This window comes from Pseudopodoces humilis, chromosome 22 (genome assembly GCF_049639895.1).
Source record: "Pseudopodoces humilis isolate 2021_Gansu_Grassland_sample_001 chromosome 22, ASM4963989v1, whole genome shotgun sequence".
Taxonomy (NCBI): domain Eukaryota; kingdom Metazoa; phylum Chordata; class Aves; order Passeriformes; family Paridae; genus Pseudopodoces; species Pseudopodoces humilis.
In genome coordinates, this window is record NC_142221.1 from 9,063,849 (window position 1) to 9,090,315 (window position 26,467).

Consider the following 26,467-nt stretch of genomic DNA (forward strand, 5'->3'; position numbering starts at 1 on the left):
TGGAAGAGAGGATTATTGGAATAAATAAAATAATCAGCTTAAACAGGAGCACAATTCACAACTTCTGAGAAACAGAGGACAGGTTTCTTTCATTTTCCTTTCCAAAGAAATGATTTCCTGGCATGGCAGTTGCAAGGGAAGCGCAGAAGTTTTGGAGTTAACCTTGGACTGCTGACTCACAAATCACTGCCTCTATGCCTTCAGCAGGAGGAAGGCTGACATTTCACTCTCAGAGCCACTTTATATATTTATTTAATATTGCAAATCAGAACAGCCCCTCAGAAAGAAACAGAGGCCACTTCCCAATCTCATCTGGACCAAAGGTAAATCTGAAGCAGCCACTATTGGACACCAGCCCTTGTGCATGTACATCTACATCCATGAATTAAATTAAAGGTGTTTCACTCCCAAACCCCAGAGGGAGAAGGGAACAAACGGAAGAGGAGAGCCTTCAAGTCCATACTAGCAAGAGATGAAATTGTTTACTGAGAAAAAATTGGGGTATCTTGGTAAGAACTGTAGTTATATCTGGAGGACTCCTCTAATAAACAGAATGAGTTATAAAAATAGGATGGAAACTGTGGTTCAAAGTTGCTACAGCCTCAAAAAGAAACAGAGCTAACTGGTGGAGGCACAGATTCCCAGGAACACTAAGAACTGTAGAAGTACTGAGAAATCAAATTGATCATCTGGAAAATAACACAAGATTAAGAATGATCAGGGTAGTGGGGGCTCCTGAAGGAACAGAAGCAGAAGAATGCAGATTTCCAGTTTGGAATGGATTACGAGGAGGTGGGGGGTGAATAATCCCCACTGTCCAGGGATCTGGTGATCCCCCCTGGATCTCCCAGGGAGTCTGTGTGTCCACACAGGACAGTTCTCCAGTGCTCCACATCCCCAAGGGAAGCACCTAATGCATCCAGGAGCCCATGTGTTTATGGCAGCTCACAAATCTGATCTGGTTCAGGATCCAGCACTCTCTCCCTCCAGCAGGAAATGGCTCAAACTCTCCCTGTCCTTCCTCCAGTCACAAACTCCAAGTGTCCTGGCACAGGCACATCCCAGCAGCTGAAGGAAGCACCACTGGGAAGAGCTCCTGCACATCCCAGCACCCTGTGCCTCCCACAGGGAACAGCCATCTGCTGTTTCTCCTCCAGCTGCAGAGCAATGTGGCAGCAAGTAGGTCACAGACCAGACAGAGCCTGAAGAATCACCTGCAGTTCGTTTCCTCTCCCCTTTTCTGCCTTTCTGGGTTTTTAGGAGACACCAAATCACTTCACCATCACCTTCAAACCTCGTCCATCCATCCATCCATCCATCCATCCATCCATCATCCATCCATCCATCCATCATCCATCCATCATCCATCCATCCATCATCCATCCATCATCCATCCATCCATCATCCATCCATCATCCATCCATCATCCATCATCCATCCATCCATCATCCATCCATCCATCATCCATCCATCATCCATCCATCATCCATCCATCATCCATCCATCATCCATCCATCCATCCATCATCCATCCATCATCCATCCATCATCCATCCATCCATCATCCATCCATCATCCATCCATCATCCATCCCTCATCCATCCATCCATCATCCATCCATCATCCATCCATCATCCATCCATCCATCCATCCATCATCCATCCATCATCCATCCATCCATCATCCATCCATCATCCATCCATCCATCCATCATCCATCATCCATCATCCATCCATCCATCCATCATCCATCCATCCATCATCCATCCATCATCCATCATCCATCATCCATCCATCCATCATCCATCCATCCATCATCCATCCATCATCCATCCATCCATCCATCCATCCATCATCCATCCATCATCCATCCATCCATCCATCATCCATCATCCATCATCCATCCATCCATCCATCATCCATCCATCCATCATCCATCCATCATCCATCATCCATCATCCATCCATCCATCATCCATCCATCATCCATCCATCCATCATCCATCCATCCATCCATCCATCCCTCATCCATCCATCCATCATCCATCCATCATCCATCCATCTATCCATCCATCCTTCCATCCATCATCCATCCATCCATCGTCCATCCATCATCCATCCATCCATCATCCATCCATCCATCATCCATCCATCCATCATCCATCCATCCATCATCCATCCATCATCCATCCATCCATCATCCATCCATCCATCATCCATCCATCATCCATCCATCCATCATCCATCCATCATCCATCATCCATCCCATCCCATCCCTTTCCCTACAGCCCTGTCTCCTGTGTTTCTGCTCTCTCCCAGCTGTTTAACTCCACCTCTCCCCTGCAGGTCCTTAGAGCAGGATTTTTCTTCCATCTTCTCCTTCCCACAACCACATTTTTCCCAGCATGACGCTCCTCTCACCCTCAGAACCCTGGATGTCCTCTATGCTGGCCGATCCATTAAACCCCATCCACCAAGGGAATGGAGTTATTCTATAATTCCACATCTGGGTCAAAAATCAGAGCTCCTTCCCCTGTGTCTGTGACTTCACTCACTAATCCTCAGGGAAAAGGGGGGTAAGGAGTCCCCTTTGCCAGCTGGTGCTTCCAGGCTTCCTCAGGTGCTCTCTCCATGCAGGGCTCCATCAGCTCCACAGAGCACGGGATGCCCCAAAACCCTTCCCTGCTTCACTCAGGGCAGGGGGACAGCACTGCCAAAGGATACAAAACAACGCTGCAGCAGCAAGGAATGAGCCCAGGGTGTTAAAAAAGCCAAAATTCAGCCATAAATTTGGTTTCAAAATGGCCAGGAAGGCAGGAGATAAAACTCCTCTGGAGGTGGAGAAATGCTGTGCGTGACAGTGAACCCTTCCACACAGCGTCACCACAGAAAGGATTCACCACAGCAAATAATTACAAGGCTCCTGCCATAATATCTGCTCTTAAAGGCATTGCCAGTTGAGTCCAGGTTGGCTGAAGCAGTTAGAAGGGAGAGAAGCAAAGCCACCAGGCTTTGAAGTGGTCACCATTTGATTATTAAAGACTGGGACGTGCGTGCCGTGTACATCCAGCAGAGTTCCTTCCTCCTCCCTGGGAGTGCCAAAGTTGCATGAGGTTTTCTTAGATACACCTGTAGGATTCGGTTCCATCTTGTTCTTTCTGCTTTGAATACAGTCCTGGGTTGATATGATACCAAAAAGATGAGCAAGTCCCAAATTCAGGTTTCAGTTCCTCCACTGAACAAAGCTGTGCTGGTAACTGGCCAGACAGGCAGAGTTTTTCACACAAATCTAAAGACAGGAATGTGCAAATTCAAGCAGTGAATCCTCCTGCAAAGTCCAAGTCACCCACCTCAAAGAAAGCATCCAGGAGTCGCTGCCCTGCACATCCCACACCCTGCAGCAGGCACTGGACACAGTTCCATGGGAGGAAGAATCTCCCTCAGCTCAGCCACACCAGAGTGCTCAGGGTTTGCAAGGAGAGGAGAGGTGCCCACTCCATGGGAACACCCAGCAGGGACCTGCAGAACTCCTCTGAGAGCTCAAACCCACAAAATGAAATTAGATTTGGTTGTAGCTGCTTTTTTCCTTCCAGATTGATCAGTTCCAGAGCTTGCTGGAAAGGAGCTGAATGTCTCCCTGGAAGAGGGGAGCCCTGCACAGGAGGGAAGCAGCTGTGGGATGAGGCTCTCCCAAAAGCTGCTCTGACCCAGAGGCACCAAGTCCCCAGAACACCAAAGGCTTGGTAAGGTTGAGGCACGGTGCTCTGTGCAGGGGACTCTCCTCAGCCACTGGAAATAGCTCATTTCCCCCATTTTACTCTAAAATAAGAAGAGGGGGAGGGTTTTATCCTCTGACTTTGACCCAAAACCCACGACACTATAGACAGTGTGATCTTTGTCCCTTTGCTGAGCCTTTCCCCCATCCTGGGACTGGAAACAGGAGGAAAAGGTTTAAAGCTGGTCCAAACCATTTCAGGGATGAACCTGATTACACTTCCCAGTGAGGGTGAAACAAAGAATGAGATGATGGATCCAGGCTCCCTAAAGTCACCCTCTGGAAAAGGGAAGGACAGCAATGACCTGCACTGGGGCACAGCCAGGGCCCAGCACCTCGTTCCAGACCAAGGACCAGTCCTGGTGTCACTGGACCTTGGGCCCTGTACTGGTAAAGCAGCTCCCACCTACACACCTCAGCCTGAAAATGCATTTTTGTTATACCCTGATCACAGCTTTTTATTGTTTCCTTTAACTTTCTTGCTTTCAACTTTCCTTCTCCAAAAAAAAACCATTTCCCAATTTTCCACCAAACGGGCTTTTAAATAGAATTTGATCATTTTCCTCTGAACTAAAACCCCTTGTCATGGTGACAGATACGTCGCTGGCATCAGTTAAAAATGTGAAAAACACTCATTCACCAGTGAGAAACAAGCAGCACCACAGAACCCTGACACAACCATGGTCCTCCACGACACGAGTCTTTGTTCTCACAATCATCTCCAAAACAATATTCTGACAACAACATCCTTCCCTATATAGATTTATATTGCTATATCTCTATCATTTCCCTCACGCCCATCAAAATGAAGTTATAATTAACCCATCATCAATAGAAATTACAATGATTTTGAAACAGCAAGAAACAATCTATTTGCATTTGGTAGCTAATTATTCCCCCTACGCACACAGCCACCAATGTTCCCTAAAACCATCCACAGAACAGACAGTCTGTGCTAGCCAGAGCTTCTGGAAAGGAGGGGAAAAGGAAGGACTAAGCAAAAAAATCCTCAACTTTGGGGTGGCAAAATTTTCTTCAAATCCGCAGCATCTCGAGCTCAGCCAAGTCTGTAATAGAATTGCCCTTCTGAACTCATCCAGCAGTGTTAGAATCCACCTGGGTATCACATGGAAGCTGACAGCAACCTCAGGACAAACCTAGTGGGAGCCACTGACATTTGCTAAATTATTGAATTATTATTCCCTTCTTCACACCACTCCAAGGAAACGTGAAGCCATTTTCTGATAAAAGCCGTTGGACGTAAATTTCACAGCGGGCGGCGGCGGGATTTGCAGTTGCACCCCGGATTATTCCCTCCTCATGGAAGGAAGGCTGTGCCCTCCTCACAGGCTCGCTCAGCCCTGGGGGACTGCCCAGGGGTGACCTCCAGCCCCTCCAGCTCCCATTCATCCCAGTCAGGTACAGAACAGAACAATGCCCTTCCCCACCCCCGCCCCCACGTTCTGCTGACAGATCACCTCCATTTCCTCGCCATCCCCAAGGATTTACAGAGATGCTTGTAAGAGGTAAAGCCACGAGCCGTGGTCAGGGAGCGCTGCCTCTCCCGCCTCCAGCAGCCTGACAAAAATCAAGCCACCCAGGCATTTCTGCTTGACGTCCTGGCAGCCCCAGGTTGGCCCTCCATGGCTTGTGCTGCGCTCAGAGGAAGCTGATACAAAGCACCAGGGAGGGTAAATCACATCCTCCTTCACCCACGCTTCTGGAGGCGAGTAGAGAAAACACTCTTCGCTCATTAGGAGCCATCCGAGGTTTCCCTTCCTCCGGGATGCCCCCACAAAGCAGGAACTGGGGAGGAAGGGGCTCAGTTTCACCTTGACACAACCCCTGTGCCTGCAACACTTACCTGGCTGCCAAGGCATCCCTCCTCAACACGCCGAGAGTCATCAGCCTTCAAAGCAAAGCCAAAATAGCTCAAGGATTGTTTTCCTTCCCCCATCTGACACGGGATTGCAGCTCCTCAGGCATGGGGAGGAGGGGGAGCAAAATAATAGTAATAATCAAAAGCAAAAGACTATTCTTCTGTAGGCAAAGCTAATCCTGTCACACATTTTCCTCCCAACAGAAGCATGATAGATCGAGTCCCACTGGGTTCTGCTCACAACTGAACAGGACGAGGTGTTTTCAGCTGCCTTCTGCCAACGCAGCTCAACGAGCAGCAAGGCCTCACCTCCTCTAATCATTTAACTCAACACGAAGCCACCCTGGTGCTCTACCCCAGCTCTAGAAAGTCAGCCCGAGCCTCAGTGTGGCCTTGCACGGAAATAGGATTACTTTGGCCTGGAGGAAAAAAAGAAACCACAACATGAAGGTCACCCATAAAATCATTACACAGCTCCCTCTTCCCCGGCTCTCAGAGAAAAAAAAACCTTTCTCAAACCCTCAACCTGAAAGGAGAAACACAAAAAGATATGTACATTAATGCCATATACCTCCGTCAATTTTTTTCCTCGTGTCTTTAGAGCAGTTGTTTACTGCAGCCAACTGCAGAGAAATTACAGTAGCTTAACTCTCCAACTCCCTCTAAAGGATTAATCTTCCAGTGAGCATGCTCACGCGGGAGCTTTTTCAGCACTTGCATCCATTTCATGAGTGAGGGCTGCTGCACACATGAGGAAATGCCATTTCAGGGCTCCAGGCAGAGCCAGCAGCCCCCAAACCAAGGGCTAAAGCCCTTCCCAGGGCTCCACAAAGGATCTCTGCCCAAGCCTCCAGCTCCAAGGAGGTTGAAAGATTTGACGTCCATGGCCCCTCGCGGGAAGGAGGGGGGCGGTGGTTTCCCTGCGACACTCGTTTGAAATGTCTGACCTTGGCTTTTCTCTACAGCCTGGTGGACGGTTCATCCACTGAATCTGGAGTCAAAAATAACTTCTTCTCGCTGGCAGATTATTTTTTTTTTCCTTTTGCATCACTTGTTGGCTCATCTTTGCTTTTCAGAAAAAAAAAATAAAAATCAGGAAGATAATTTGGGGTGCGGGGAGGGGGGAGGGGAAACATTCATATAAAAAGGAACAGCTTTAAAAATCTAGTTCCCAACTCTGCATCACAGTTGGTAACAGATCCTGAGACACATTTAACTCCACAGATTAAGGACCCATGCAAATGAGGATTTGCTGGTAGACAACAAATCCAGTATCTAAACAAGGCTGTTCAAGTAATCTTGTCCATTCTCTCACAGACCACTGTAGATTAAACTGCTCTGTTTGAGATATTTCTCCCTCATCTCAAATGATGTACCTCAATTCAAAGCCTTCCTGGTGAAAATAAAGCTCAAAAATTAAGGACAAATACACTGCAGAAACAGTTTCTTCCATTTTCATCTTCTCATATTCCAGGGTTCTGCCCTTCCCATTTATCTATTTTATGTCCTGTTGCTTAATTGCTCTTTGTAGCTGAAAGAGATCCAAGCCTCCCCCTCCCCCCAAAGGCTCTTATTTCAAGTTTTAAACCCAGCTTGAGTCTAGGACACACAGAGACCAGACTGCAACCCCTGAGTCCAGGGAAAATCACAACCTCTGAGCCCAGGGAGAAAAACCCCAGAGGGGCTGCAGCCCAAGCTCAGAGATCACTTCCCAGATGCAGCGCCCTGGCCATTACAACCACCTAAACACGGATTTATTTTTTGAAAAGTCTTGAGTGTGTTTGATGCCATGAAGCCCCTTTAATGTTTTAAGCCCTACAAGTGAATCCACAACAAGGCAGGATGTCAGGAGAGTGTTAAAGAAGGGCTATGGCTGCGTTTGACACGGCACGCTCTCCATAGCGACCGTCCCCGCAAGAAATGATAAAACCTATGGTGACACTGGATATTTTGCTCTGTTGCCACCTAAATAGAATCACCCCCAGAAAGGGAATCTCTGTTACCATGCGTTAAAATAGAGGCTTTGTTTTATTTATAAAGCATCCAAACTGGTTGGTTTGGATGTGTCAGAGCACAGGCTGCTCAGCCAGCTCTCCCCGCTCCATCCTTTGGGGACTTCAATGACTGATGGCTGCACCTCATCCTGCCCTCACCTCCCACGGATCTCAGGTGCTGCTGAGCCTGGAGCCAGGTGGGATCTGACCCTGAGAACCTCTGCAAAGAAAACCCCAGACTTTGGAGAAGACAGATGTGAAAAAGCCTCGATGGAGGAAGATCATGTCCCGTGCTTCCTCCTCCACGGCAGGATTACACCCACGCGTGAAGGTGGGATAGCAACTATGGAGTTATCCTGACCTGTCATTCTTAATTTGGAAACCAGTCACACTCCCTGAGAGTTTAGACTTTGAAGATTGACTACTATTGATTCTTCTGCAAGCAAACAGCCCAAGCTGGCAATCAGTCAATAATAAGCAATTACTTGACAGCCTCTTATCTGCAGATGCCAGCCCAGACAGCTCGATTTGTGGAGGCAGCAGGTCAATAAATCAAAGCTGTTCTCAAATTTTAAAATACCATCATTTAAAAACCCACCCAGCCTTCAAACTGGCTGGAAGAGCAGCCAGGTCAGGGGGATTCCTGCAGAACAGTGTGGTGGCTATCACTAATTTACAGCACAGGAGATAGAAGGTGATGTGCTGAAATCCACCCCTCACACTCCTCATCTCTCAGGAGTAGCATGAGTGGCAGCTGGGTGAAGATGATGAGAGGGAGAGGAGGAAGTAAAACCCTTCTCCTTCAAACAATGACTCGTAGGGGAAAAGCAGCCTTCCCAAAACACTCTCCAACCCCTGGGACACACCTTGCTGCTCACCAGGAGCCTCAAACCCCAACAAAAACGTGTTTAACACCACCAAGACAGCAAATGGCACCTCTCTTATCCCCCTGCTGTGACCTCTGCACCTTGGGTGTACAATTAATCATTTCACCCCAGGAAATGCTCTTCCTCGCTTTTTCATGGCCTAAACATGATACAAGCCCATGAGCCAAAGGCTCCTTTTGAGCATTTCAGAGTGACCCAGAGGCGACGCTTTAAACCCAGCGGTGCCAACAGCACAACAAAGAAAACCAGCTGAAAACTCATGGAGGCATTTTATGCTCTCAGTGCAGACTCCCTTTACAGGCTCATTTATATGAAAAGAGACAAAAATTGCCTAATTAATTTGCAGAAGACTGAGCACGCAGCTGGAATGCCAGCACAGTGCAATGCCAATATCTATCTATCTATCTATCTATCTATCTATCTATCTATCTATCTATCTATCTATCTATCTATCCATCTATCTATCCATCTATCTATCCATCTATCCATCCATCCATCTATCTATCCATCTAAATATCTAAATGTTTAAATATCTAAATATCTATCTGTCATTGCAAGGGCAAACACAACCTTCCATCTAGTTCTGGAGACTCTAGAAACTTCCCTGTTTGCCCATGGGTTCTTGCACAAGTCATGGAAACAGCCCAAAAGCATCCAAAGAGCAGCAACACTCAGTAATCCTGCTGGTGCTGCTGGAGGAGGGTGGTGGCCTGTCTTCACCAGGGGCACAGGAAGATGCAACCAAGGCACCCAAAAGCTGCCCAAACACTGTAAATCCAAGCCCCTTGGAGCCTGTGAAGCTTTCGGTGCTACAGAAGTGTCCCAGATTCGTCAAGTTTGGGGCAGCTCCACCACCACACCACAGTGATTCCATCGAGGCTGGCTGCCAGGGGCCCAAAAAGTGCAAAATACCCAAGAGAGGAAAAGGAATGACTTAGGAATATCCTACCATTGGTTCCAGGAAGGGAAATGTTTGTATAATGATGACCAAATCAGTATCTGCAATCATAGCAGCTTGAAAAAAACATGATTTTGAACCTAATATCTAAATAAAAAGGGGTGACTCACTGGAAACAATATCAATCCCATAGCTGGTACTCCATCTTCATTTGCCACAAAATTCAGGTATCTGAGGATATATTCTAAATATCCTCAGTCTTTAACACTTTTCAGTGGTCTGGGAGGGAAGGTTGGGTGAAAGGCAGCAGATAATGGATTATTTCAACTGTATGTGGCAGTTCTTGAGGACTTCTTGAGGAGCCTACTGAGGTTTTCACTTCCATCTACACACAGTGCACTCAGGTCCTTCCAGCAGTGCCTGGGCCAGCAGGAAGCTGTGCCCAAAATCTCAAAAGGATTTCTTCTCTTCTTACCCACAGAGCAATTACAGGTGGCTTTTCCACTGCCAGCCTTGTCTGCAGCACCGTGGCAAGACAGAGCAGAGCACCCAGGATTAAAAAAAAGGTGTTAAATGCATCTTCCTGTATCACTCTCACCGTTTAGAGAGAAGCTACAAAATGCCAGAGCAGCTGACAGGATCCCACAAACCGCACTGCAGAGCACCAGTGGCTCCTGAGTTTTGCAGGGAACCCACCAGAAAGGTTTCCACACAATACCTGCAGTTTTCTGATATAAAATATGGACCCTTCTCCTTTCCCCTCCAGATGTGCAGATGAGCAGCAGGTCGGTGCATCCGTGCTGGAAGGACAGTGCAGTGGCAGCACAGCTCTGGGGAGGAGCCTGCAAAGCTGCTGGACTTGCTGAGCATGGAAAACATTATTTATTTTGCCCAGAAAGGAGCTGCCTGCCATGGGCCTGGCTCCCACATCCCCACTGGAACTGCTGCTGTCCTGCTCCACACAAGGAAAATAACACAGCAACTTCACAAACCACAGCTGTGGCAGTAACACAAGACTATTCCTCACCTTTTATGCCAGTTGCAAGACAACAAGATATCACAACCTGCCATTCATCCTCCCATCTCAAGGCACAGCCATTCCATACAAAAGCTGGGGATCACCTGTCGTGCTCTGCTTCCTTCTTTCAAATGCAGCATTGTGTTAGCACCAGGATCCCGCTGCTTTGGGGCTGGAAGTGTTGCTAGAGCAACAAAAATGCTGGAAAGTAGAGCAGAGAACAAAAGGACTCCACAGCCTCACGGAGGATGTGATCAAGGAGACAGCAACAATGGAAAATGGGACCAGGAGACCTCCCTTAGAGCAGGGAGCTGCCATCTCCCATCCTCTGCTGGGCACAATGATCATTTAACAAGTAGATCATCCCAGTAAGTTTTCCAGCAGCTCAGCCCCATGTCAGGAAGCCCCATGACTGAGCAGAGCACTGCTCCTCTCCGTGATCCATCCTCTCATGCCCAGCACAAAGATGCCACTCGCAGCTGACTTTGGTGCACAGGGGTAGGAATTAGGGAGATATTTTTCCTGTAAAGGTACAGTAAATCCCTGCTTGCATGTCCAGCAGGTTGTCCTTGCAGCAGGAGACGTGGCCAGAATTCCTCTCACTGGACAAATCCAAATTAGGTGGCATTTCAGAAGTTGACTGAGCTGGGTAGACAATGGGATCCCACTGCACCTTGCAGGGCTCAGCAGAGCAGCCCTTGCTGTAAGGAACATGGATGCTTTAGGAAATAATCCTCAAATCAGACTGATTCAGAGATTCCCTTTGTCCCTTCTGGCATGTTCAGCACAAGGACACTGCACCCAAGATGTGTGGAGAGTGTCCTGATTGGAACTGTCACCCCTGGAGCCGGGGAGGGACAGAAGTCCTGGAGGTGTCTGGCTTCAAGTATAAAAGCAAAAAAAAAAAATGGGATTTTTTTTCAAAGCTTAAGCAAATTCTTCATCAGTGAGGTGATGAAGACACAAAAATGCTCAGAGTGGATTATGAAAATGAGCAAAGGAAGGACCAGCTCCAGGGAAGTGAGGCTCAGAGCCAGGCTCAGAGCCGGTCTCACCTCCTTGTGACCACCTGCATAGGTTCCAGACCAAGCAGCAAAGAGGATGAACAGTATTTACCCCACATCTGGATTAAAATTCAGGAATGGAGAATTCACATGAACTGCTGAGGATGCCAGCACCAGAGCCTGCCTGGCCAAGTGTGAGACTCCACACCTGAGGAAAACCAAAGAGTTTGCTGCAACTTCATCCAAGGCCCTGATATATCCATGGCTGTGACTGTGACCTTCCAAAGCAGCCCAGTATCCATGCCCAGACACCTCCTGGTGCCTGCTCACAGCTCTGGGAGAGTCTCTGTCCCCTCTGTGCTCTGCTCAGCAATGCACCTTTCCCATGGCACGCAGAGCTCTGGGATGTGCTCCAGCCCAGCTTCTCAATCCCAAAACAGCTTCTTCCTCATTCCAACAAAAAACCACAGAAAAATACAAAAAATCAAACAGACAGAATGACAAATGCTGCAACTGTACAATGCGAAAAAAAATAAGTAAATTAGTCCAAGTTCCTGAAGACTGGTCCATCCACAATTTTGGCATCTTTTTAGCCATCCCTGATAAAGGCACTTTTGTACATGACAGCTCTGTTGGGACAGGTCAAAGTTAGACCAAGAGGAATGTTCTCCTGCCAGAATGTGCTGCTCCAACAGGGCTGTGCCCCAAGTCTTCCCACAAAGAGCTTCAATCTGGGTATCAACATTATACAAACACAATCTTCATCAATAGTCATTGCTTTCAACATGCAAAGGAGCTGCCATGATCATCCTGCCAATTATTTCTACAAATCCAATGGATAAAAACCTGTAACTGAGGGGAAAACACGTCACATCTGCTTCTTCCTGCTCTGCTGAGGAGAGCTGGGAGGAGCCCAGGAGCCCATCCAAAATGATCTTTATGCCATGGAAGCAGCTCACTTCACTTAGGAAGGCTAATTTTGCCAGCAAAAGCTGCAGCCACGTTCAAGCCATCCAAGCCACCCACAGAGCGTTCCAAGGCAGCATTCCTGGATGGAGGCACGGCTCACACCTGCCCACACAGCCAGGGCCTGGACCTGCAGCCTGCTCCCCGTGTCTGTGCCACTGTGTCACCACAAACAGCTCTCCCTGCAGTGCTGAATGCTCTGCAATTGTATTACTGTAATAATAATCAGTAATTACTGCTCTGATGCATTAATGTTTGCGAGTCCCAAACCCACCTGCCTGGCCTCGCTGGGTAATTGCAGAGCAGAGCCTTCAGCAGCACAGCCCTGCTCCTCTTCCTCCTGCTTTGGGTCTGCCCTGGACCATGGGCTATTCCCCCATGGAATTGTGCTCACATAAACGACCCACACCCCAGGTAGATCCCTCATCACACCCCTGGGGGCTGTCAGGGCAAGGAAAGGGGTTTTAATCTGATTTTTGGGTACCACATCCTTGGAGAAGCTGCTGCTGTCACATCAGAGGATGAGCTAGAAAAGAGAGATGTTAAGTGCTGCTCCCTGAGGCTGCCCAGCCCAGCAGGCAGTGAGGAGATACAGCCTCCTGTGGGGAGGGACAGATGTGCCCAGGGCCACAGCACAGCTGGGGAGCTCAGGGGAGGAGACATAGCACCCAGAAAATGGCAGTGGTCACAGAGTTCTGAAACTCATCTCAGGAAAACTCACTGCCCAACTCACATGGAGATTAACAATCATTCTGATTTGAGTATTCCCACAGAAAGAAATGGGCCTGAGGAGCCACTGTGGCCCCTCCAGCCTGATTCATCCTGTGATTTTTGAGTTACCCATTTTCCTGGGAATTCCCTTGCAGAGGTGGCCTGTGTCCCTCAGCCCCCAGCAGCAAGGGAAGAACAACCTGTTGAGACACCCAGGGAGCAGGGAATGCCTGGCAGAGGCAGGAAACCCTCTCCTTCCTCCTGCCTTTCCTCCCTGGCTGATGTGACACCCAGGGATATTTCCAGTTAGCACAACCCTGCACTGGCCAAACCTTCACACAGTTCTGATAATGCAGTGAGAAAACAATCCTGGCTGATCTTCCTTCCGTGCAATTTAACTTCTAGGACTGAACAGAGCACACTCCTTCCCATTCCTGTGCCCAGAGCCAAACAAAGCTGATCTGCTGGAGAGGGAGGTTTAAGTAGGATTTAAGATCTGCCTTGAACTCCTGGTGGCAGCCCACGATGGGAGTGGATCCTACCCAGGCTGAGCAACCACATATGTTTGTCACATGTGGAATAGAAGAAAGCATTGAGAATTTGTGCCAAAAAAAAAAAAAAAAAAAATTAAAAAGTAAAACAGCTGAACCAACCAAGAGAGCAGAGGTTTTCCCAGGGTTTCTGCAAGGCCAGATGCAGCCTGGGATCCTGCACTGTGACTCAGCAGGGCAGGGGATGCTGATGGGGAGATCCAGCCCTTGTGATCCCATCCCTGCTTTCTTCCATTCCCCTGTGCTGTGAAACCAGGCCTGAACCTCCAGCTGAAGCTGCTGTGCTCTTGCAAGACCATGTAAAAAACCCAAACACAACAGAACAAAAAAGAAAGGTCACTGAGGTGATTCTTTCAATTTTGCCTTAGAAAAGTCCTTGACAGGTTGTCAAAGTGGATTTGTTTGTTAAAAATGTATTTTTCCTAGCAAGGAGCACAGAATGTCTGTACAATAGATGCCATAATTGCCCAGGTTTGTTAATAATTGCATCAGCTGGAACAGGATGCATTAGCCTAATTTAAGAACGAAATAAGAACATATGAAAGATCACAGGTCCCATTTTCAAGGTGAATCCGAGGCTGCTATCACAAGTCCAAAGAAGAGAGCTGGACATTCAGAGTTACACTGGCTTTGATCACAAATAGTTCATACTTTACAAAGTGTTTCTAGAAGTTTTCTATTCCCTTCATCAGGCCTGGCCTGATTGTCATTCCTGATGTCAAGGACTAAAGCCAAAAACCAGAGCAAATAAAATAATGACCATTATGTAACTCGCCATCTCTTACCTAATGAAGATAATCTGTACATTTAAAAATTAACATTCAGCAGTTCTTCAACAATTCCAGTTAAAGCATTCCAGCACCAAGTCAGACCTTTGAACTTTGGGAAAATATTACCTGTTTTACATCCGTGAAAAGCACCACAGGCAGCAAAACCTCAACCAGCCTTGCCTGGACTCTTGTTTAACCTCTTTTGTTTAAGCTGCTGCCTGCCCCATTGCCTGGCTACACTGCAGGGAGGCTGCTCTCACTGCAGCTGATGGCAAATCCCTCCCTGACTTCTGTAGGTTTGGATCAGCTCCCAGAACTCTTTTAAATATAATACTCCAGGTCTGGGTAATCTTCTGTCTTATGGAGGGGTCAATGCTGCAAACTCTGCTTGCACTTGAGTCCTGCTGTCTGCACTAATTCTGCACAGAGAGCATTTCCTCAGCCCTCTGCTCAGACAGCACCACACGCCCCAGCCCCAGACACGAAGCCAGGCAGCTGCAAAGAGACAAAAAAGAAAGCCAAACCCACAGATTTACCTTTCCTCAACACTCAACCACGCAGCCTCACCTCGCACAGTGCTTCAGGAACCCTGGGACACAAGCTCTGCGCTTGCAAAGCACCCTCCACACTTACAGGGCAATAAAAATTAGCTTAATTAATAATACATCAGCAAGGAAATGTTAACGAGCACCCAGCAGGGGAGCAGGGACTGTTGGCTAATCTCCTTGTGTGGACTGCTTGCTTTGGCAGGGATCAGCAAGTGCATCAGCATCACCATGGGGCAGGGAGGGCTCCTGGGCACACGCAGGAAACATTTACATCTCTCTTCAGAGCAGACACTGTTGCATCAGGAGTTACTCTTGGCAGCCCCACGCCGACTTCCACTTGCGGACTTTTGGTCATTTAAAGAAGAATTTCAGCTATCCCTGGGCATGCAGTGTATAAACACACACAGACACGGGGCCTCCTCCTGCAGCTCTTTGGCCACGTCTGCAAATCCTGCAGCTCTGCCCACGCCAGCCTCCAGCTGCTGGGTCAGGACTGGGGGGACCAGACCAAACCTCCCTGCTCTTGGCAGCTCACTGGGAATATCCAAACCCTTTCCTAAAGAGGCACAGGGTGCTGAGGCTCATCCCAAGGCAGACAGTGGAAATCCCTCCTCTCCTCCCTGTCACAGGAGGCAGCTTGGGCACGCCACAAGTGCCAGCCCGGGGCTCCCAGCCCCAAGGCAGCCCTGGGGCTCATCCCCTGCAGGGCTGTGCAGGGTGGGGAGGGGGTTTCCTGCAGCCACTGGAGCTGCTGCCGCTCCTGCCTTTCATGGGAAGCCTGGCTGGGAACAAAGGCCCGGTGAAGAAAGGAAAGTTGGCTGGTGAGACTTCCCAGCACTGGCCAAGGCCCAGAGCTGACAGATCAACCTCATCCCCATCACATTCCTGCCCCTCTCCTCCTCTCACACAGCCCTGGGATCACACCAGGCCAGTACTGAGCCACATATTGGGGATGGGATGGGATGGGATGGGATGGGATGGGATGGGGATGGGATGGGATGGGATGGGATGGGATGGGATGGGATGGGATGGGATGGGATGGGATGGGATGGGATGGGATGGGATGGGATGGGATGGGATGGGGATGGGGATGGGATGGGATGGGATGGGATGGGGATGGGGATGGGGATGGGGATGGGGATGGGGAGGGGGATGGGGATGGGATGGGATGGGATGGGATGGGATGGGATGGGATGGGATGGGATGGGATGGGGATGGGGATGGGATGGGATGGGATGGGATGGGATGGGGATGGGGATGGGGATGGGGATGGGATGGGATGGGGATGGGGATGGGGATGGGGATGGGGATGGGGATGGGGATGGGGATGGGGATGGGGATAATCTGTGTGTCCCATGTCACTGACACAGCCTCAAACCCCAATTTCAGCCCACACACAATCCCAGCAGCAACAGCCACACCACGTGCACGTCCTCCCTGCACAAAGCATCTGCAGCAGGAGGGAAAATCTGGGGCTGCTGTCAGGCAGGGGCAGGAGATAAATGATGTCTATAAAGCAGCCTCTGTGAGGGCAGCCTGGAAGGCTGAGAAAACATCAAACCAATAAGGTTTTAATGAAAGCCATAAATGATTAATACCAATGTGCTCTTATCAAAGGCAAACTCCTAGAAACACAAGAACACGACCAGATCACCAGCACAAAGGGCACATTCTACAGGGAAGGAAACAACAAAACTCACAAAACAAAACCAGAAGAAGTGTGAGATAGGCATGAAGTTCACTGTGTGTAGCAGAAATCTTAAAAAAAAAAAAATCTTGGGAAAAAAAAAAAGATGAGAAATACAACTTGCAGCTCCTAGAAACCAGAGTGGAAATAAAAGACAGAATATGATCCCCCCTCGCTGGCCTTTCCCAACGCTGCACGCCGCAGGCTGTGCTGGCTCCTGGCGCTGTGAATTCCCAAATTCAGAGCAGAAGGAGCTGCAGTTTGGCTGCTCACTGGTGGCATCTCCCTGGTGCAGGGGGATGGTGATTAAAGGGCAGCCAGGACCTCAACCTCACCTCTCCACAAGTGCTCCCGGAGCTCCAGGAGCTGGCACTACAGCAAGAGGAAATATTCCAGCTCATCCGAGGGCCATCTTTAAAGGAACAGCCCTTGTTTGTCCTCAAAGTGTGGTAAAAAGGATTAAATATTCCAGATGTCACCTCCAGGCCCAACAGGACACCTTACAAACAACCACCTTTGCATATTAAGAAGGCATTAAAGCACCAATTTGAATCCAGCTCAGCAAAACTAAATAACATCCTTCCTAATCCAAAGAACAAAAGGATTTCTAATGTATGGGATTCACAGATCCTTAACATTTAAAACACAGAGCTGATAAAAGCCATCACAAACAAGTTTGCAATTAAAAGCACCTCATGTCTTGGTTACCGGGTCAGCAGTGGTGCTTTTTGCAGAGCTTTCTGGCTGTTGATTTAAGTGATCAAATATTAATAATACTCTTCAATTAATAAAATATTTGGATTCATGTTTTAGATTCTCATAATCTGGAGGTTTATGTATAATGGCAGGATCCTACATGGAACCACACAAACCAGCTCCCAGCCCATTGTTAATGCTTTCATCTCCCAAATACAAATATTCTCCTCTTCACACCTCCAAACCCACACTTGACAGGCTGTAAATCTCCTGCCAACCCCAGTGGACACAAGAAATGCACCAAAAGAGGAAGAAAATTTCTCAGGTCCCAAAAATGCAAGTGACTTCAACACCCATCTCCAATCTAGTGCAGGTTCCTGTGACCTCAGGCTGGAGGTGCTGCCCCTTCAGATCCCAAATCCTCCTCACAAGGCAGGAAGAGCCAAGAAGAGCCTCCAGCACATTCTGTGAGTCCCTTCCACGTGCCTAAAGCAAAACTCACTCACAGGGAATGAACTTCAGTCCAAGCAGCCTAAAAACGTGCCTTGGGTGACACCCCAGCAGCTGAGACAACCAAGAGAGGACAAATTAAACTACAGGGAAGACAAAATAAAATATACAGAGGGCTTTTCCACCCAGCTGCTCCCACCTGGGCTGAGCTGATCCAGCATCAAACCTGGAGTCAGTCTGGAGATTGGGCAAGGCTTTGGAATGACAGATTTGGGATATTTGCATTCACTGGATGCTGAGGAACACCACGTTTCAGTACCTCCCTCCCAATCCTGCAACAGGCATACTTTCAATTCCCAAATCAGCAGCTGGATGAAGCATGTAATTTTGAAACCCATTAATCCTTTCTAAGTCTTCTACCATGTGCATGTTTAATTTCCCACTTCTTGAAACAATATTATGATTTTTGAGAGAAGCAGAGCTTCTGAATGCTCTGGGTCAGCAGTATGAAACATCCCCAATTCCCACTGAAGCTGGATAAAGCATTGGGGTAATTTGCCTTCTGGCTTTGAGCCTGTGGGAGAAATTACCTATTAAAACTTCCTCTGAAACTGCAAGGATTGGAAATGTGCAACTGGAGAGGAAAGAGGTAGCTCAGATTCTCAGGAAATCAGGAGCTGATGCTTAAAAATAAAAAAAAAGGAGGGGAATATGTATTTCACTGCTCTCAGGGCTGTACTCAAATGCACCTGCAGGTCATGGCCAAGAGCCTGGGGAGATCAGGGCTCCCTTTTGCAAGAAACACACTCAAATCCTTCTGTCCACATCTGCACTTGAGTTCCAAATTAATTAAAAGTCTGAAGCAGCACTCTGAACAACTTCTACCGTAATCAAGGCCCCAGCAGAGCCTGCTGCAGCTCAGACACCTGGAGTGCCATTCCCTCTCCACGAGCTGCCCTCATGCCCTGCTCCCTTCTCCAGGGATGGCTCAGCCCATCAGGTTCATCCTGGCTGCCCCCAGGAGCAATCACCACCTCATTCTTTCCACCAGCAAGGGCAGCAGGAGCGGGCAGAGCTGCTGCAGCATCCCAGGGATCCTGGACTGGCTCTCCCCACACCACAGGGAATGGACCTGCACCGTCTTTGAGCACCACTGACCCGCACTCAGCTCAGCTCCCCGGTCTCTGCTGCTGCTGTAAATGTTGTACTGAGCTCACAGCACCTTCTGGAGCAGGTTCTGGCCCAGCTGACCCAAGGATATATAATCACTGTCATTATTTTCATCCCTGTCGGCAAAATTTCATGTTTCCCTGTAGCACTAAGTCACTTACCTGGCTTTATATCCATGTCAGCCTGGTTATTTTGCTTCATATTTACTTCCTCCCCAGCTGCACCACCTGCAAATTTCCTCCCTGTCCATGTGCTGGCTCTGCAGGATGATCAGACTTATGCAAACAGAAGTGGACCTGAATTTTCTGCTCTGCCACTCAGCATCTCCCTGTCCTGAACTGACACTGCCTCCGAGAGTTCTCCTGCAAGGAGACACTGAAAAGGATGGATTTAATATTCAAGAGCCCATCCCCACCCTCAAGCCAGCCCCTGGTACACACAGACAGCTCAGGTGGGCTCACCTGGCTCAGGATTTGCCTGTCCATGAATCAGCAGCTTGGAACCATCCCAAATGGACTGAGATAGAAGCAAATGGCAAGACAACAGTGGGGATTAAGGAAACCTCTTGGAGCAATATTTCCTGCTTGAAAAGAGGATGGGCTGGATGTGCTCGACACTTTGCTGTGCTACAAAGTTTTACTTAAAAGCAGGAAAGCTTTAAAAAGCTTTTCTGCTTTAGACACCACAGTACCACACTGAGCGCTCTCCCAAGCACAGTTTATTCTGGCTTTATGAACTTCCCAGAGCCAGGAGGGCCACACCAAACCCTTCATTCCCAGCTGGATTCACTTTACCACTTCAGGCAGACTCCTGTGGGATGTCCCTGCCCACACAGCCCCACGCCAAGGGAGCACAGACTCACGGGGCTGCTCCCTGCTCCACACAGCCGGGCGAGCTTCGCGTCACCTTTGGCTTCCACAACAGTCAGGAAGAGGGAATTCTCCAGCCAAATGTGTCTTGAAGCACCCAAACAGACTCCTTGAACCTCTCACAGTCCTGCACAAAACACAATCCCCCCTCACCTCCTCCTTTTCTGGGGTGCAGTGACCCAAACCAGCACTGTGCCAGGGAAAAGCAAGAGGGGAAGAGCAGTTCTGGGGTAGGGAGGGGAAGGGACAGAGCACAAAAGGCCAGGCAAGCCAATAAAGAGCAAAGCCTCAAACTGGCATTCCAGATCAGTCCCTGATCATTCCAATTCCAGCTGCATTTGGAAATGGGATACCCAGGGCACCAGCACCAGCTCAGGGATGCTCGTGCCTTCCTCACTCAGCTGCTCCCAGGGGAGGGATCCAGCCCCAGAGACTCCTTCCATGGAGGAGCTGCTGCTTCTCCTTGCTGCTGTTGGGGTTTTTGCTGGTAATTGCATCTCTCCCAGGGCTTCTGCTGACACAGCAGTGGGAGAGGAATTGCTTTGTGTTCATGGACAGAGAACTACGTGGGCAAAACTTCTCAAATGGAGACCAAGGCTCTGCTTTGGAAAGCAAAATATCATCCATCTTGGTGTGGGATCACCTCTAAACTAATAAAGCTGCATCCACAAGCAAGGACTTTTATTACAATTTCAGCAAGAAGAAATGAAAACTCATTCTCTCCAGCCAGCATAATTATATTGAAAGAGTTTATTTAAAGTATAACCCAGGCCTTTGATTCAGCCTTGACTGACAAAATGTTCTTCAGATGCTCTCTTCAGTCACATTGGCTCAGCCACATCAGCTTAGCACAGCTGAAGGGCACTTCTAAGGCTTTCTTAAAGCTTCACAAGTCCTATTTGCTCATTCTGTTATTATTCAAAGTTTCTCTCGATGGAATAAAAGGATGAGTTCCTCATGGGCCTTTGCCAGCCCACAACACGTGAGAATTCATGGAAAAAGTAAAAGTCAGCACCCATTTGACACAGGGTAAGACTTTGCCAGGGCCAGGGCTGTGTGCAATTATAATCATGTCAATAAAGTAACCTCCCTACTTCAGAAAAGTTCTAAAACCTCCTTATGAGGATCAGAGAGATGGAAGAAAAACCTTCTTTTTCTGTACAAAGACACAAATAAATGCATTAACCTGGAAATGTAACACAGGTGTGCTGTGTTCACACCTCAGAGCACAGGGATTCCTGGGAAGCAGCTCTCCTGCAGGACACAGCTCCAAGGAGGCTGCTGGGGCTTAAAACACCTTCCCTCCCCACAACCTGAATAAGTGACTGAAATGGGATTTAAAAGCCAGAGAGGCCTCTCCTGGCTGGCAGGAGGGAATGAGGGAGGGCAGGCCTGAAAGCAGAGCTGGATTGTGTGACACCTGCAGACACGGAGTGGGAATCTGCAGCTCTTCCCTCCCTGCTCCAAGGCGCTGCTCCTGTGCTCCCTCCTGCACTCAGCACCTGCTGCAGGAGCCCCTCTCCAGCCAGAGCTGGGGAAATGCTGTCCCTGGATGCTGGCAGGGGGCTCAGCCGAGCTCCCAGCACCGGCTGGAGGGGATGAGAGCCGGGATCAAAGCTGGGGAGAAGCCTCAGCATCAGCGCTGATCTGAGAAATGCTCAGCCCCAGCACGGGGAGCTGCTGGGTGCTGAGTCCATCCCAGATCCAGCCCCAGCCAGGAATTCTGCCCGCTCATCGCTTTAGAGATCAAAGCTGCACCTCCAGAAGAGAGATTTTACAGATCAGAACAGACAGAAGGGAAAAAAAAATGGTGAAAAATGCAGCGTGACTTCTGAAGGGAACCACTTCACTCAGAGCCACACACACACACCTCGCTTCCTGCACCAGCCTCCCCAGGAAAAACATCACGGCTTCAACTCCAAACCTGCACCAAACAAGTATTTTAGGAAACACACAGACACAAGGGCAGCTCTTCACCAAACTGATGCAAACTGCAGGAGCAGCATCAAATCCAACAAACATGCACCATCATGCAAGGCTCAGCTCCTTAAAACTCAATTCCCTAAAGTTTAAACTTTAGTGCAGTAGGTCTGAAGCATGTAACAACCCCAAGCTGGACTGGATGTAAGGTATCTACTAAAGAAATCCAACAGCAAAATCAGATTTTTCTGCAGCCTCGTGGTTACTGCACCTAAGGGCTGCAGCACAGCCATTCCCCAACACAGAGATCACCTGGGACAGGTAACAGAAGAGAACAACGACTGAAGGTCACAGACAGGGTTTGGCAAGAACTTTAAACACCAAGTTTGGTGTTTAAGGAGATTCTCCTTCAGCCATCAACACTAAGAAGTGGCAAGAAGCTGTTCTAGACTGGGAGCAGAGTTGGTTGAGCACTCCCTGCAGACACACAAACATCAACACAGCAAGGATCTCCTCCCAAAAACACACCTCTGCACCTCTCTTAACCAAGTGAAACAATTCCATCTTGCATTTGGCAGAACACCGTGGATGTGGGATGTTCTTCCTTGCTCTCCCACAGCAGCACTGGGGAAGCAAAGATCTTCTCCTGCAGTCCCCACATTCCAGCCTGACTTGCACCAACTTCCTCCCCTCTGGCCTCAGAGAGGTACAAGCAAGATGTGGCCTCAGACAGAACTGAGTTCATGGGGGAGGGGAGGAATTAAACTCCAGTTGAGTCACTGTTCCCTCCCCATAATCCACAGCAACATCTGGGGATGCTCCTGACTCGGCGAGCAGGGGATCTAAACGCTCTGCTCGCAGGGCAGACCCAGCCAGGGCTCCTGGGAGATGCTTCCCAAAATAAAACCTGTGTGGTGTGTCTGCAGGGTCAGGAGTGACCTGTGCATCAGGAGTTGATGAGCTGTGAGCCAACTCCTGCCCCAGCTACAGCCCTGCCCTTCTCCTGGAAGCAAAACTGGCCCATGGAGTCACAGAGGCACTCAAGGGCTGATTTCTCTGTCGCAGGGAAAAATTAACACTCATCCCCTCGAAAAGCACAAGGCTGCAGGATCAGGCCAATTGTGACAGAACAGAAAACATAAAGGAAGCCTTGGACAATCTCCCAGCAAATTGAAGGGAATCCCGTCTGAGTAATAAATCCAAGCTGTCTGCAGCACTTCCGAAGCACTGCCGGTGTCACCTGTGGGGCTGTGACACAAATGTCACCCCACACAGGGCAGGTGTTCGGGCCAGAACAGCCCTGGCACCGCGGCAGTGCAGAGAGAGCTGGGAAAGGCAGCAGGCAGCCTGTCACACCTGCATGAGTGACCACACCTGGCTGTGCCCCAGCTCCAGTCAGCCTGTACACGAGTGTGCACCTGGACCACAGTCAGTGCACACCTGCATGGCAGTCTGAGAGTGATCCACACCTGCATGACAGTCTGAGAGTGATCCACACCTGTATGACAGTCTGAGTGATCCACACCTGCATGGCAGTCTGAGAGTGATCCACAGCTGCATGACAGTCTGAGTGATCCACACCTGCATGACAGTCTGAGTGATCCACACCTGCATGACAGTCTGAGAGTGATCCACACCTGCATGGCAGTCTGAGTGATCCACACCTGTATGACAGTCTGAGAGTGATCCACACCTGCATGGCAGTCTGAGAGTGATCCACAGCTGCATGACAGTCTGAGTGATCCACACCTGCATGACAGTCTGAGTGATCCACACCTGCATGACAGTCTGAGAGTGATCCACACCTGTATGACAGTCTGAGAGTGATCCACACCTGCATGACAGTCTGAGAGTGATCCACACCTGCATGACAGTTTGAGAGTGATCCACACCTGCATGGCAGTCTGAGAGTGATCCACAGCTGCATGACAGTCTGAGAGTGATCCACACCTGCATGACAGTCTGAGTGATCCACAGCTGTATGACAGTCTGAGAGTGATCCACACCTGCATGACAGTCTGAGTGATCCACAGCTGTATGACAGTCTGTACATACGTGTACACCTGTATTATAGCCTGGGTACAACTGTACACCTGTGTTAGCCTGTGTACAGTGCACACCTGTTTTATAGTCTGTGTGTAAATGTACACCTGTGTTACAACCCATGTGTGATACACACCTGTGTGACAGTCTCTGTCCAACAGTACACCTGTATTAGTGTGTGTATGGTGCACACCTGTATGACAGCCCCTGAACAACTGTACACCTGTGTCACAGCCCATGTGCAATGCACACCTGTATGAGTGTGTTAGTCCATACATGAGTGTACACATCTGACAGTCTCTGTCCAACTGTACACCTGTGTTAGTGTGTGTACAATGCACACCTGTGTGACAGTCTCTGCACAGCTGCACACCTGTATTACAGTCCATACTGAGTGTACATCTGTATTACAGTCCATACTGAGTGTACACCTGTATTACAGTCCGTACATGAGTGTACACCTGTATTACAGTCCATACTGAGTGTACACCTGTATTACAGTCCATACTGAATGTACACCTGTATTACAGTCCATACATGAGTGTACACCTGTATTACAGTCCATACATGAGTGTACACCTGTATTACAGTCTAGATACGAGTGTACACCTGTATTACAGTCCATACTGAGTGTACACCTGTATTACAGTCCGTACATGAGTGTACACCTGTATTACAGTCTAGATACGAGTGTACACCTGTATTACAGTCCATACCGAGTGTACACCTGTATTACAGTCTATACTGAGTGTACACCTGTATTACAGTCCATACCGAGTGTACACCTGTATTACAGTCCATACTGAGTGTACACCTGTATTACAGTCCATACATGAGTACACCTGTATTACAGTCCATACATGAGTACACCTGTATTACAGTCCATACATGAGTACACCTGTACTGCACCCTGTGTGCGATGCACACCTGTGTGACAGCTGCACAGCTGTGTCACAGCCCGTGTGTGATGCACAGCTGTGTCACCTCGTGGCTCTCTGTGCAGCCCAGCCGCGCTCCAGCGCTCACCTGAGGGCACAGACGAGTGACAATTCGATATTCTCTGCTCAGCCGGGAGCTGGAGCCCGGCACAGGGAGCGGCGCTGTGTGCCCGCACATCCCCGGGCACGGCCCCAGCCCGGCTGCTGCTGTCACCCCACGGCAGCGCCGCTTCCCCGGGGATGTGGGCCCGCCACCCCCGGGCCGCTCCGCCTGGATCCCTGCAGGGCCGGACGGGCTTTGGAGCACCCTGGGACAGTGGGAGGGGTCCCTGCCCACGGGCAGGGGTGGCTCTGGATCTTCGGGTCCGTTCCAAGCCGAACCATTCGGTGACCGACTGGACGTGCCCGCTGCGGCAGGGCAGCCCCGGCCGCGCTGGGAGCGCCCAGGCGGCTCGGCGCGGCTCAGGGGAGGCACAGAACCGCTCCTGCGCTCCCGGGGCGGCAGCGCCGGGAGCACGAATTCCCGAGCCCGGTTCCCCCGGGATGCGCGGCCCCGGTTCCCCGGGATGCGCGACCCCGGTTCCCCCGGGATGTGCGGCCCCGGTTCCCCCGGGATGTGCGGCCCCGGTTCCCCCGGGATGCGCGGCCCCGGTTCCCCCGGGATGCGCGGCCCCGGTTCCCCCGGGATGCGCGGCCCCGGTTCCCCCGGGATGTGCGGCCCCGGTTCCCCGGGATGCGCGGCCCCGGCTCCCCGTGGGGCTCCTCCCGCCCGCGGGCCCGGGACCCTGCATGGCTCCCGCCCGCCGCGGCCCCGGACCCTGCATGGCTCATAGCACCGGCCGGCCCGCCCGCCGCCGCCGCCGCGCCCGGCCGGGCCCCGGACTCTGGATGGAGCCGCGCCAGCGCCGCCCCGCCGCATGGGGCGGCCCCGGAACATGGATGGCGGCCCCGGCGCTCCCCCCTCCAGGCTCCGCCGCACGCACTCGCTCCCATTGGGGCGAGCCCCGGAATCTGTATGGCACATACCACTGACTCACCGGGCAGGGGTGTAACTTATACAGAGTCCCGGGCCCCCCTACACACAATGGCAGCAGCTCCTACATTCTTCCCCCTAGAGGAGTTGGACTGAACCATGGGGCGACGGGGGCACGGCCCCCCTCCCGGCCTCCGACAGAACCCGCCTGGCCCTGGGCGATACCACTCCACGCTCCTCCATCTTCCTTCCCCCCGCCCGGGTAGATGGACGCCGCCGCTCTCACTCACCTCGGCATCCACTGTGGCCATGGCCGGAGCCCCGGAGCGCAGCCCCGCCCCCCCGGCGGCTCCTCGCGCCTTGGCTCCGCCCCTTGCCCCTCATTCTTCTCAATGGAGACGCTCGGGCGGGCACAGCGCATGCGCGCGGCAGCATGGCGGCCCCCAGGGGCCCCGCTGGCCGTACGGCATCATGGCGGCGCCCATCGGCAGGTGCCGTACGGGATGGGGACGGGGCTGCTGGGGATGGGGACGGACCCCGCGCTCGCCGCACCGGCACCCACAAACCGCGGCTCCTCACTGAGCCTACCAAGATCCCCAGAGTCCCCAGCGCACCCCCAGACCTCGAGGGGAAGAGCAGCCGCCGTTCCCAGCTGAGCACATCATGAGCCACCCAAACTTTCAGCAGCACCCAGCAGCACAAGTTGCCAAAAAAACTACATAA

The 26,467-nt window shown here is 50.3% G+C and overlaps 1 protein-coding gene across 9 annotated transcripts in view; it reads right to left on the reverse strand.

Moving 5' to 3' along the window:
* LOC102099526 (histone-lysine N-methyltransferase EHMT1) overlaps window positions 1-26,067 on the reverse strand; it is a 108,198-nt gene extending 82,131 nt beyond the window's left edge. For 4 of the 9 annotated variants that reach the window (XM_014256313.2, XM_005527186.3, XM_014256312.2 and 1 more), the window contains exon 1: window positions 26,035-26,061. Coding sequence is in view for 2 of the 9 variants with exons in the window: in XM_014256307.2 (XP_014111782.2) it covers window positions 26,035-26,055 (21 nt within the window). In the remaining 7 variants the exon portion in view is untranslated. Of the gene's footprint in view, window positions 1-5,250; window positions 5,273-6,222; window positions 6,286-25,808; window positions 25,831-26,034 lie in introns of those variants that run through there. The other 5 variants (XM_014256307.2, XM_088065749.1, XM_014256311.2 and 2 more) reach the window with 5 other exon arrangements.
* Between the last annotated feature and the right edge of the window lie 400 nt (window positions 26,068-26,467).